The 13,955-nt window shown below is 47.4% G+C and overlaps 1 protein-coding gene across 1 annotated transcript; it reads right to left on the minus strand.

Moving 5' to 3' along the window:
• Positions 1-512: 512 nt before the first annotated feature.
• On the minus strand, positions 513-13,846 carry LOC111836404 (tumor necrosis factor ligand superfamily member 10-like). Its single transcript, XM_023797652.2, has 5 exons — positions 13,334-13,846; positions 7,396-7,545; positions 4,964-5,000; positions 4,210-4,320; positions 513-3,613 (listed from the first exon to the last, which is right to left on the minus strand). Exons 1-5 carry the CDS (start codon positions 13,526-13,528, stop codon positions 3,156-3,158), a joined length of 951 nt encoding a protein of 316 aa, XP_023653420.1. The 5' UTR covers positions 13,529-13,846; the 3' UTR covers positions 513-3,155.
• Positions 13,847-13,955: the final 109 nt, after the last annotated feature.

Genomic DNA, 13,955 nt, shown 5'->3' on the forward strand with positions numbered 1-13,955 from the left:
AGTTTTGGTTCCCGATACTGTAACATACAATGAGAAAGCCTGAGTTTAGGTCATCGGTGGTCTCAGAAATAACAAAGAATTGACTGAGTTTTGGAAATTTGCTCTTCACTTGTGTTTGTGTGTGTCCTGAGACCATGACATCCCATAATGAAATATGCCTAATGTGGGCGTCGCAGCCAGACATTGCTATATGCTGCGAGGTACTTCACTGAAGGCACTTATCGCCTTCATGAGCTCAGAGGTCTGGCTTCTTCACTCATCACCCCACCAGATCTGCAGAGCTTCCCCTGCTGCCCCCACCAGCGGAACAGCAGCATCCCAGGGGAATCCAAGAGGAGACGATGAAGATCTCAGCCTAATGAGTGCCTTCTGGTGGCGGGGATGACGCCCAGACCCAGACACACACGGCAGACACTGACTCACAAAAGTGGGGGGGGCGGGGGGGGGGGTGTCATCCACACTGCCATCCACAAGCGTAGCATTCAGATTGACCAGATTGGAGGAAGACAGAAAACAACTAGTGATTTTATTACATAAAAAATATTTACAGAAAACATATATATATAAAAAGAATTGCACTTTCATGAATGACATCAAGAAAACAAGGTTTCAGTTTACAAACTGTACATTCTGCAGGTTAAATCTCATCATGTAGTGTTCTAGATAGTGACAGACTGCTCTGGTACACAAAAAGTCAGCTGGCTCAGGAAGTTACAGAGTGGTTTTCCGTTAATTATTTCACTTTGCTTCTAAGACGTGTATCCCTGCCCCGTATTTCACCACATTTCAGTCTTAACGTTAAATCTTTCTGCAAAGGAATGAGCAAGGTTCCTTTCTAGACAAAATTGTTTATCACGTCGCTCCCCAAAACGGCAAAAAAAACTGTGAATCTTGGCATGAAAACTCCCAACTCCTACACAGACCTTCATGCCGGAGGTGGGCTAGTCTTGACAGAACCATTTGTTACATGTGCTGAGATGAAGTACAGTCTCGTAGCTGAGAACTCATTGGTGAGAGAACTTTATCTTGTTGTTTCACAACAGAACTGGTTTTGCAGGCAGAAATACGGAAGAGATACCTCAGTGATGTCCTAGAAACTACTGCCTTTGATAAGAAAACTGTTAAGTAGTTTAGGCAATTGAAGAGAACACATTATCAAGGACAAACTCAGATTTCTCAATTATTAGCTTCATCAATCTATCTTCTGATCTGCTAGGGATTGTGTGAGTGGGGGGAGGGTGGCGTATCCCAGGAAACAAGGGGCATTACTTATTTAATTTTTATGACCGAGAAACAATGCAGTAAAACTCTGCCACAGACACAGAAAGCAGGAAGGGCCCATTAAACCATAAAGCATTTTTACACTTTTTACAGGAAATTAGCAACATTCACACACCCAAATATATGTCCGGAAATTCAGGCCTTTCTGACGCAAATTGCACATTGGTCCCTCGATTTAGAAAAGGGCCACCAGTCACTGAGTATGTTGTGGGGTGCTGCCTCCCCTCTGCCTGACATAAAACAAAGGCCGTGTCTGAAATCGCATACTTACACAGGAGGTACAGAATTTTGTCAGAAGCCTACTACTTGACTGTTAATGCAGTACACACTGCACATACAGGTGAGAACAGTATGCACACTGCGGCCGTTATCTAGCATACTATCTGACATAGCTTGACCCCTGCAAGTTAAAAGCTATTAAAAACAATGAAAAAAATACGTATTCAAGTCAACTTACGTAACTGGGTATTGTTTTCTACAATTCAATTTGTACAAAAACGGCACTTCTTCCAACATAAATGACAAACATTTCTGAGCAAGTGACATTCTGCGTCTCTGTCTGCAGCTCCAGTGGCCACGTGGGATAGCATAGCATCCCTCGCCTGCACCTTTCAGAATTTAGCAGAATGTAGTATGTCATCCGGGTACCATTCGCCTGCTGTCTCATCCATACTGAGGATTTAGGCATACTGCTCAGTTTGCATACTATATCTCGCCTACTACATAACAAACAAGTATGCGATTTCAAACACACCCAAAATCTCACCTCCTCCACCCCCTGTGGCAAATACACACATGCTGCCAGTTTTGGCAATTCTGAAGTGCCCATTTGTCAGACCCAGATTTTGTTCAGACATGAAGGGGAATGACTGGGAAGTCCCCCAGCTCTGCGAGGTACTGGGACATCTTCTTCCCCAGCCATGACATGTAGAGAAGGTACCAGGCAGTATGATCTTCTTAACGAGCATTCCTCTGAACTCCACACAGCCTGCTGTATCTGATCCCAGGTGTGGTTTTCGTTTCGTTTCCACGATATCAGAGCCGTCCCAAAACATTCCAGGTATGTTTGTTCTCTGCAGGGCATTCTGGGTAATCTGGAGATCTGTGTGCATATTTGCCGGTGTGCCATTTATTAAAGGAAGCAAACAGTGTGCACATCAGGCCAAAATCCCCAGCAGTGCAGCTCCCAGTGAAGTCCGCGCATGTTTGTCGAAGCTCGAGTGAAGCGACTCAAAACTGAAATCGGCTTACATGTGACCTCACTCCCCCCACCACAGACTCCGAATGCCAGCATACTGTTTCTCCTAAATTCCAATCCCCCCCCCAGCCACTCCCCCCATGCTGAATCCTACTGCTCAAAGTCTTGGAACATAGTGTACGATGAACAGATCCCTTTGTCCTGGTTTCCCGTTCTTGGGTAGGTATCCCGCATTCCGGAATAGGTTCCACACATTCTGGGACAGGTTCTGTGTGTTCTGGGATAGGCACCATGCACAGCAAGGCTGGCACAGACTAGTGGTGCTCCTTTCTCCGCTTAGAGGAGCTTCCCACATTCCTTGTCTCTCGCTCTTGCTGGAAGTTCTGGCTGCCTTTCGAGCCGACGGCTTACTGGCCCGTAGAATTCTCATGCCGAGATGCACCAGGGTGGGGGTACCCGCGGCATCGGTGCCCGCTGGTCAAGCGAGAGCTTTGGCCTTCTCACAACTCCTCTTCTGCCACGTGGGCCGACTTTAGAACGTCTGAATCTCGTTAGTCAAAAGATCTCTGTCACGTTTACATAAATCCCAAAAATAACACGATCAGATCCCTTTGTAGGAAACAGTGCAGATGGCAGCCCTCCAGCCCCAACCCACCCCCCCTCCCCAAGCCGAAGCTCACAGGTCGAGGCGAAAGGCACCGAAGTAGCTGGAGGAGTCGTCAGCGTGCACCATGTTGGGGGAGGAGACAGAGACAAAAACCTCGTCACCCGCCCGCAGCTCGAAGAGCCCCCCCTGATGGACCGAATGCAGCGCGTACTCTGCGTCGGGTGCCCAGCATTTGGTGCCCACGCCCTTCAGCAGCAGGATGGGCCGCAGGTACGAGGTCTTCTTGTAGATGCACTGGACCAGCTGGTGGCTGCCTCCGTCCTGGTCGCCCTCGCCGGGTGTCGGGTAGCGGAAGTACACCTGCGAGTACAGGTAGTAGCGGCCATCCTGGGGCACGCGGAGCCGCCCGTTGACCAGGCTCATGTTGTGCAGGTGAGAGCCGAAGCTCTGGTTCCCCCAGGAGCGAACCTGGTGGCGGCAGGACTGGTGCAGGTCCGCTTGGGGGGTCTGGAACTGGTGGGAAGACCCTGAGGATGAAAACAGAAGGAGGTAGGATGAGGAAAAGGAAGAAAAAAAAGAGGACCAAGCAGGCAGGGGGTTAGATAAATAAACAGTCGCATTCCTCGATTGGAACCGATTTGAGACTGGACCCCGCTTTCCGGTTCCCCCGAGCCGGACTTGAAGGACCCCAGGAGAGCTGTACAGATGAGCAGCAGATGTCGATCTGGGTCCTGTTGCACTTCTCTGGTTATGAAACTTTATTAGCAAATGCATGAATATTCGCTGAACTATTCCAGAGGATCAAGGGACCTGACTGTTTACTGGGCCGTCCCATCCCAGTTGGGTGATTAGCTCAATACTGCACCGCACATCTGATTCGCTCCCTCACCACAGCCAATCCTGCCTTTCTTGGTGGCCAAACTCTCTCCCAAAACCGCATCCCTCTGACACACTATCCTCCTTAATCCTTGTGGCTGTGTAAATCTCACACACACAGACACAACACACATTTTTTTGTCACACATGCACGTTTTCCCTCTCCCTCATGTGAACACACAAACTTGCCGTTTCTCCTTGTAACACAGACACATGCATGCATACACAAACAAACACCGTCCTTTACCCTGCAAACTGCTGTCCCGGAGTGTCAGGTGGGCTGATGGCCTCTGCGTTGCTATGGTGACAAACTTTGACCCCGTCATGTTGAAGGACGTGCGTGGCAGGTTTCTTGCTTCTGAAAATAGGACGTGAACACAGAAAAACCATGTAAACAACAGACGTCTCACGCACGTGTGCACGTGTATGCATGCCAACAATGTTTTTATTACATTGTTCAGGAGCTGGAAATAGCAAGACTATCAGCAAAGAGCTTATCTGCACTCACAATGATCAGGGTTGGTCAAGCGATCAAAGCTGGTAGACAATGAACCGGACTTTGTCTTAGAGAGAAAGATGGGGACAGGGAAAGAGAGAGAGATGAACAGAGAGAAAGAGAGAGTTGAATGGAGAGAAAGGGGGAGAGAGAAAACACGGAGACAAAGAGAGATGGCCGGAGAAAAAGAAAGACAAGGACAGAAAAAGAGGGATGAAGGTGGAGAGAAGGAAGAACAAGAAACAGAAAGAGAGAGACTGAGACAGACGGAGAGAGACAGAGTAAGGAACAGATACAGTGAAATGAACAGTGAGAAACATGTTTGACATTTTCTTTGTTGAAATTTGAGCTCGAGTCACATTGTTCTTTTGGCAGGCAGAAGCTAAGTAATGGGAAACACGCCCTTCGCTGTCAAACGTCCCCACGGCAACAGCGAGTCCGCCGTAGAATCCCCCCCGGTGGAGGAGTCTGGCCTGAGCACTTTGTCTAGGTGGTGGACTCTCACCTTGTAACGTGTGCCGGGAGATGACGCTCTCAGTCACCTGCAACATCAAACGCGGCTATTAAGGGACACAGTGACAATGGCTGCTTGTAAAGAAAGGAGGAAATGCATATAGATTATATTAAAGGCAGTAAGCATATCACAGGTGTCTGGGAAGGAGTGTCAGAATAACCAGTAGACAAAATGTCTCACTCATTTATCACATAAATAACGATACACAATAATGTTTTCCCTAGGGATGCAGGTGAGTGTGAGTAATGACACTGTTCCTTGGTACCAAGGTTAAAGTTCACCCCAACAATAATCTAATGACGTTCAGAACCCAGAGCTATGGAGGTTAATCTTTTCTCTAGCTGCTGTTTCTGGTATTCTGTTTCCTCATTGAACTGGCTTGATATAAGGCCTTTGTGTTGGTAAACTAGGTTGATATTAGCCCTTTCGGTCATTAAACGTGTTTGAACTGCCTGCCAGCCTCTCTGATCCGCGTCGTGGGCGGTGCTGGCCTGGGGAAGCCTTGCCAAACAGTTTAGGTGGGTAAGGCTTTGGATTGTGGATCATTGCTTTGCCTCGCCCTGCGTGTGTTGACAAGAAATCGCTCTAAGGCTTCAGTTCGCCTCCAGCGAGTGACTCGACTTTGCCATGTGTTTCCATTGCCAGAACAGCGGTGCAAAGAGCGTACTGACGACTCCCACGTGGACACGCCCCATTCTGGGAAACCGAGATCAGCCTGAGGGCCAGTCAGGGTCCCCTAGCCCCCCCCCCCGCAGCTTCATTACAAATTCCAGCACTATTGCAGCATTACATTCAGCAGACATTTTAATCCAAAGTGACATTTTTTATAAAAGCAGGGTCAGCCAGTCCCTGAATCAATTTGGGGTCAAGGGCCCAACAGTGAGATCTCCCTGCCAACCTCAGGACTTGAACCAATGAGGTTAAGGTTAAAAGTCCTGCTGATCCTAGGACTAGAACCAGCAACCTTCTGATTATAATGAGAGTGCCCTAACCTGATGAGCCACACCCCACCCCTACAGGACCTGACACAGGACCCAGCACAGCAATGAACACGACCCAGTGATGTGTCCCAGGGACAGGAGGTCTCCGGGCATGAAGCCACACGCTGCTTATCCAGCCAATCAGGAAGGGTTCCTAAGCGCAGCACTTCTGATGCTGATGCAAACACAGGCCTTCTGTAAAACACAGCCCCCCCTCCCCCGCACACCTGGACTGGAACAGCACGCAAACAGCCTAAGCCTCACCCCATCTTTACTTCTGCTCTGAGAAGGTAGGGGAGCTGTGTTGAGGGACCTGGGGGGGTGATATTCAGCAGTAAGAGCAGCGTAAGGAGTCTCTCTGTAATGGCTTCCATCTGGCCCCGTTCCCCATGCGACGAGACTGCCATGTCCACGACTGTTTGTCTCCCGGCCGCTCGCTAGCTCAGCTAGGACATTCCAGGGTTCCGTAATTGCCTCTATTCAGAAGAGGTGCATGTGTTTCAGATTAGCGGGGGGGCGAAGGCAGGCCTGAGCCCCCCCCCACCCCACACACACAGACACACACATACACACGCACACCACCCCCCACCCCGGTAATGGAAAGCAGCCTCGGCCAATTAGTACCAGAGGACTTGCCACTGATGTTGCCCAGGACTGCGGCTGGGGAGGCGGAGGGGGTGGCAAGGGGTGGGTATTGATGGAAGGGATTTGGGACTGGAGTGGGGGGGGGGGGAGCAGAGGATGTAGGTGGGGCTGGATCATACGCTGGGCATCGCTGGATGCCCACTCAGCACATCTGCTCTCACCAGAGACATCAGTGATGGCAGAAGGTGGTTGAATCTAAGGGGCATGTGTGCTGGGAACAACTGCTCTTGGTGAAAAACATCAGAAGACAGCAGGGGGAACTTAATAGCTTTTTAAAATGCTGATTCACCTCCCCAGCTCCAAATATAGCCGAAGATGTCACTGAAGACGTGTGAAAAACCTTCCGTGCTGGGTTTCCACGAGCCGCCTATCCCTCCGGCGCCACACTGCTGAGGCACTAATGTCCGATATCGGGAACTGAACCTACCCCCACCCCGACCGCCTGTTGGCACCCCCCACGGAGTCCCACAAAAGCCTGTCAACAGACTCCTGGAGAAAGGGAAGGACTGGTGGAAATGTACTGGCTCCTATGGACAAAAAGAGGAAGTTGATGGCCTCCGGTATGATTGGCTTTGGGAAAGTGGGCGGGGACACGGGGGAAGTGTGCCGATTGGACGAAGATTTCTGGTGTGCTCTCTGGTAGGTGGCAACCTTCGGGTATATCTGACATTAATCAGTGACTACTACGACATGAGGGCCTGCATCGGGAAAGTCGTAAATCAGCCCGAATTTACTAAACATGACGCTTTTATGGGGGGGGGGGGGCGGGGGGGGGCACAGCATGCAGTGTGGACCCACCTTGGAGATATAGGCCCGGATGCCCTCGGCCAGCCTGACGCAGGGTTCCCCCAGCAGTGGGGCCAGATCCAGGGGCACATCGTGGTCCCTGTCCAGCGCGTTGAGCAGACCCAGGCAGCGCAGCTCCTCCTCCATGCCCTGGCTCTTCACCTGTCAATCAGAGGGCGGAGGCGGGCCGTGAGCAGGGCAGCGATCCTCCCCGACTGGGCCGCGCTCACAAGTCCAACTGCTCTGCCAGCAGTTAATGCCTTTCCAGGATGGAGGGGAGCGATCGCTGGCATTGGCGTGGCTGTCAGGGGTGACGTGCCACATGCTGACGGGGGCCGGGGGCCCCTCTGTAAGACGAGTCGCCCTGGGAGTCAGCTGGAGGAAAGGGCTCCAGGGCAGAGCCCGCGTGTGTGTGTGTGCGTGCGTGTGTGTGTGTGTGTGTGTCTGTGTATGTGTGTGTGTGTATGTGTGTGTGTGCGTGCGTGTGTGTATGTATGTGTATGTGTGTGCGTGCGTGTGTGTGTGTCTGTGTGTATGTGTGTGTATGTGTGTCCTTGTGCGTTCAAGTGACTGTGTGCATGACCCTAGCAATGGAGGAACATGCTTCCTCACCCAAAACTGACTTTCAAAGTAGTAAATTATGCACGTGTGGGGGGGGGGGCTGGGGGCTGCAGTTTCTCTGTGCGCGCGCATGGGAGTGTGTATGTCTTTGCATGGTTTTTAGGGACAGACCCCCCCCCATTTCTCCATAAACGTGACAGCCAGATAGAAGCAGCCTCCATATATGGTGTGGCATTTATTACACCTTGATTCTGCTATATTTCTGGGCAGGACGTAGGGCTAAGACATACTTTGTCGGTCCCAGGAGTCTTGCCGTCGTAAAGGAACTCGAGCTGCCAGACAGGTTTCAGACCAGGGTGGAGCATATTTCGGAGGACAGCTATAATATATTTATATGATTAATATTCCATTGAATTAAATGGTAAAAACACAACTGTTACTTTGTTGTGCATCTCATCCACAGTATTTACTGGCTTTATGCCCTGTGCTGCCTGGGTTAGGCTCCAGGGCCCAGCGGCCCTGCCCAGCATAAGTGCTTAGAAGATAGATGGATGGATGGATTTTCTCACACATATATCTCCAAATGAGTAGCGAACATGTGAGGATTTTATACCGCTTTTCTTATGTTGTACGGATTTAGTCCTGCTACACTGCTTTCCACCAACAGTTCAAAAACATCTGGCTTGAAAAATCTGGCGCCTCTAAAATTTCCCTTAGTGTGTGTGTGTGTACGTGTGTGTGCGCGCGTGTGTGCGCGTGTGTGTGCCTTGCACTAGGCTGGCATCCCGCCCAGGGTGCCCCCTGCCCTGTGCCCTCCAGGCTGCCCGCCACCCTTTGCCGTATAAGCAGTTAGAAGATGGATAGATGTATCACCAGATTTATACATACTCTAATTTTGTGGCTATTGGATTTCCACAGTCTTGCATATTTCCAGAGGGTTTCTATGGCAAAATTAACCACCAGCCCTCTGCAATAAACATAACTGACGGCAAACTGGCTGTTGTGACTAGAAGGACTATATAAAACGGTCATTCAATACAAGACAAAAAAATAACAAACAGCTTATCCATCTGTGCCTCCATCCATCTTCGAACCACTTATCCTGGTGAGGGTCATGGGGGGAGGGAGGGGGTATGGGGGGGGGGGCTAAGAAACATATATGGATTTAAAAATGCCTCCTTTGCTATACCAAGGTTATAAGACTAATAGAATAAGCAGAAATCACTGAAAACCCAAAAAAACTAATTACAAAAGAATCCGGAAGATATTTAATCTGATTCTCTCTTTTCCTCTTCCCTTATTTTTTTTTTTAAGATGGTGAAGATTTCACTTCCAGCTCCAAGTACGTTTTCAGGCTTCCACGCATCATCTGTATCCTCCAGCGTTCTGTCTAGTCTGAGCTATCAAGGCTGGTGTGTTTGCCAGACTTGATTTAGTTACGCCCTCAGCCAAGCAGTGTTTGTGCTTTTTTTTGCTGCTTGAGCACAAAGGCATTATTGATTAAAGGCACGTATTATAGAATTAAAGTAACGGCAGCAAATTATAACAAAAGAAACTTTACCCCACGCCAGACTACCCCACACCACCCCGTTGCCCCGCCCACTCTACCCATGAACATTCATCTTTGTTTGACTCCTCAGCGTTGTCAGTTCTCCTAAAACAAAATCACAGTCCTTTATCACCAGGGTGAAGATTTGTGTGGACGGATCTGGACACGCAGAAACATCAGGAGCGTTGGCAAAGCTGTCCTGCTCTCTGAAAGCCCAGAGACACGCGCAAGAAAGTTCATAAAATGTCCCTAGGTTATTTTCTGAGGGACGTTGAGGTTGGAATAGAAAGGCAGAGGAAAGGAAAGCGGGATAAAGAAAGAAAGAACAGAAGCAAGAGAGTGAGAGAGGACGAGGAGATCCAGCCCTAACAACATGTGGGTGAATGTGATGAGGGCATTTGCAACCCCATGCTCTGTGGCTGTAGTTTGGATTCCTGGAAGCTAGAGAGGCAGAACGGAATGAAAACACAGGGTTCAGTGTCAGGTTCAAAGCACACCTATGTGCACAGGTGAAGATTAACTCGCCCAGCAGGCGAGGGAGGAAGGAGGGGCCATGCACTGCAGACTGCATAATGGAGGCCCCTGCTCTCATGCAGAGCTGAATAGCTTTATTTCCCCGACGAGCCCATAAATTGTTCTCACAGGGTTTGTGCAAACGGAGCTGTGTGCTGGCCCTCGCACGGCCTTCGTGAAGAGATGTGGTCGGCCTGGCAGGCTGGGGTTCCTTCCTGGACCCCGCACGGCACTCGTATGACTCACTGAAGCCACTTCCAAACTGCTTAATCCACTGGTGCCGCTGAAGCTTGTAGCAATTACGGCCACGCCGCCGGACTCGTATTAACGACAGAGCGAGGTCACGGGCACCTTGAGTGAACTGACAGCTGGGATGCGTTCATTCGCTGCTTTCGTTTACAATGGATTTAGGTCAGCTTGCTTGTAAATGCTTGTTTAGAGTTGCTTTGTGTGAGAACTTGTGTTTTCCTGCTTTGGGTTCTTACTCATCACCCAATATAGTAATTTCCAGACAGCCAAAGGCGTCCTTTCCTTCCAGAACTCTGAACCAGCAGGAAGCATGCAGAGTGCAGGAGGCATGCGTCAGATGGTCTTCCGGCGGTGATGTTAGCTCACCCCAGCTCACCCCGCTACCCCACCTCACAGTGCTACCTGGAGGAATTAGATGTTACTACATGGTCCGTCATTGGCTGTTGTATCCACAAGCAAAATCTGTCACTGGCTGAACCTTTTTGATACAGTCGCAGGTCAGTTCTGCCATTGGTTGCCACTCTGACTGAGAGACCAGATGGGGTCTGTCATTGGCCAACACCAGTTCATGCCACAGTGATGTGCTGGATATTTATGCTAAGCTAAAGGATGTTTATAGAGCTGGGACCTGGAGTCCATTAGCCTGATCCGCCATGGCTGAGGGCGGATCACCCCCCTACCAACCCTGTATCCAGCTAACCCACTCAGCTCTCCACGGTCTGTTGCTTTTCTGAATCTGGCCTATTTATTGGGTCAGTTTTCTGCCCTCAGGACATCCTGTTTAATTCGTTGATTCCTCCTTAACATTTTCTTGTGGCAGGTGTTTTCCAAGAAAATAAAAGCACAATGACTTGCTGTGAAGAAACCCAGTAGCTTACCAAAGACACATAATCAACTATCTGTTATTTTTAGCAGCAAATGAGGTTTCCACATCACGTAAGACCAGGACAAGGGAATGATCCGACAGACTAAATCTGCCTGGTCACTTGACAGTGTCTGTCCCACTGAGCATCAGCCAGACATAGAGCCTTCTCTGTGTCTCCTCAGTTTTAATGGAAGCACTGGATATCCCTCCTCTCCAGTTTTCTTCTGAACTGTATCCCTGTACAATGAAGACGTGTTTAAAAAAATAAAGAAAAAACAGTTTGGCTACTATCGGGATCTCCAGTGAACTAAATGGTAAATAAAGAGACTTGTGATTTTTGGACTATGGGTCCAACTTGGGAGGTCTACACACTCCAAGCTTATGGCGGCATGAACAGTATCCCACAAGCTGCCGTCCATTATTTATACGACAAGTGCATGGACTGAAGTGCCGGGCAAGGGTAGATGCCATCGCCAAGGAGACAATTAAACAATGCTCTTTCTCCCAGAATGCCCTGCGGTGGGCCGGCAGTGCGTGCTAGCAGACTGCCTGTACTGATCCTGGGCTGAAATTGCTGAATGCTGGTTCGCCGGTTTAACGTATTTAGACGGACTTCTAAATTATTTCAAGTCCTGTCACGATAGACTACGACAAATAGTTTTGAAGAAGTGTGTGTTTTTCTTTACGGTAAACTACATAAGTGACAGTTATTTTAAAATCTAATTTCTAAATTTTACATTGGTTATTCAATGAAAAACAATTACCGGTTACTCCAAATATTTTGAAGGGGCAATAACTACTGCTTAATGCATGGTGATTATCATGATTTATTAGTTACAATGTTAATACAAATGTAATACGTATGTTAAATAAAGCTTAATTAGTGGATTGTCTTTATGACACAAAATCCTCGCTTTGTAGCTATCTTTGTTTCTTTCTGAATTACTTATTTTATAATGTAGTCAAAATATCAGTTTTACCTCGAGCAAACCTAAATCGTTATATAAACATTACCTAGAGAAAGGGACAAGGTGTAAATCCAATGGCATCTTCCTCTCCATTCTTTGAAGAATATAATGTGGGATTAATTTAAAGATTTTTCACCAATTTTTCCACCAGATCATCGGTTCACGTGCCAAAAAGGATAACGGATGGTAATTTTCCCCATACTATTTAATTAAACGCGTGGATGTTATTATACAAAAATGTATAAATAAAAAACCACAAGTACTTATGTGCACTAACACCTACTTATTATTCTTATATAAAATAGCAGGAAACAGTAGAGTGATGTTTTCGGCATTTCTGGGCAGGATCCTAATACTTTCTCAAGCTGAAACTTTTAAAAGTGTATTTCGATTTCTCAGCTTCAAATTGGTTACCAGTCTGGATGTCGACAATTCTAATGTCAACCTAGATCGACATTAAAAGCACAAATACACTTAGGTGTACCAGCTAGGCTACAACTTGTTTTCCACAAGGCAGTTTAATAAACACAGCTAGCATATATATATTAAACTTCGTCACAATAAGGAACGCAGGCTAGCCTGAAAATCAATATCTGACAGCAAAATCGATTATCTTATATTAATATGCAACGTATTGAAAAGGGCGGAGATATAAAAAGCACTATCAGAAGATCATCGCCTATATTTTTGTTATACAAAGAGTCGATCTAGGTTGACTTCGGTAGCCTTGTTTTCTCCAGTCGATCTGTCAGTTTCTCAAACGCAGTAATATTGCCCAGAAACAGTTGCAGAGACCGTAGGGAAACCCGCCAAAAGAAATGAATCTTCTATTTATCTGGGCATCAGGTCTGATTATAACAAAAGAAATGAAAGCAAACCTTACTGAATTCTGGTAGAAAAGAATTTCTTAATATGTGACATGGAAAATATATCATCCAGACAAGCAGCCTAACATATACATTGAGAATAACACTTTAGTAATATATGTTCTTATGTTGGGAATATTTTGAATGTAGCTTACATTTATTTATCAGGTCAAGTTGCTGTTGTCATGTGATTAAATTGAGATAACATGATATTTCATTTATACAATTATACAATCCAAGAAAAAAACTGAATCAAGCATAATTTAAAAACTGCATAAAAACGAGTCTGTTTGGATCTTATATTACTTGTATTATGGTTAAATAACTCTGAGTTGTATTTTTTTTTTTTCATAAACGCATCAATATACTGTCATCTTACCTGAGAAATCGACATGTTCAAGTAGAGAAAAACTCCTGTGGTGGAGGCTATTTGCAGCACCACCACAATAATAACGACCATTGCAATCCACAGCTTGGACGGCGCATCTCTCCGATTGTTCGTAGGAACCATCATGTATGAGGACGATTCATTACTAGCGGATCTGAAATAATCCTGGTTGTTCTGAGTAGCCATCGCATTCCCGTCTAATAAGTAAACACAAGGAAGAAGGAAACCGTCTGCGAGTCCGTAAAGAAACTTTCTGCGTCGGAGGGCAGTATTTCTTCTCCCACGTTGGTTTACTCTGGTGCGTCTTTTTGCGGCGCAGAACAAATCTAGCTGAGATTGCGGAGAAGGGTTTCGACTTCCTCAAGGTACTAAAGCTTAAGACAAGGTTGCCAGATGTGCGTGCTAGCACAGCCTGCGTTTGCCCTAGTAACTGCATGTGTTACATCTTAAATCTTTGCGGTACTCTGGTAACCCTGAAGTCTAGCTTCTCAAGAAACTTTGCATGAACAGCTCAAAACGCAAGACCGATAAGCCATGACAAATAAAGAACACCAAAAGTAAATAATGGAAGTAAGCCAGTGGGTAACTCAGCTGTTTAAAAAGCCTGATCAGA

The sequence above is a fragment of the Paramormyrops kingsleyae genome, chromosome 10 (assembly GCF_048594095.1).
Source record: "Paramormyrops kingsleyae isolate MSU_618 chromosome 10, PKINGS_0.4, whole genome shotgun sequence".
In the NCBI taxonomy this organism is placed as follows: domain Eukaryota; kingdom Metazoa; phylum Chordata; class Actinopteri; order Osteoglossiformes; family Mormyridae; genus Paramormyrops; species Paramormyrops kingsleyae.

Bases quoted from the DNA above. Each gene is read 5' to 3' on its own strand.
- LOC111836404 (XM_023797652.2), bottom strand. From the start codon at position 13,528: ATGGCTACTCAGAACAACCAGGATTATTTCAGATCCGCTAGTAATGAA. The intron at 7,546-13,333 runs GTAAGATGACAG...TCTGATTGACAG, and splicing joins TGAACATGTCGATTTCTCAG to GTGAAGAGCCAGGGCATGGA. The intron at 5,001-7,395 runs GTGGGTCCACAC...TTGATGTTGCAG, and splicing joins TCCGGGCCTATATCTCCAAG to GTGACTGAGAGCGTCATCTC.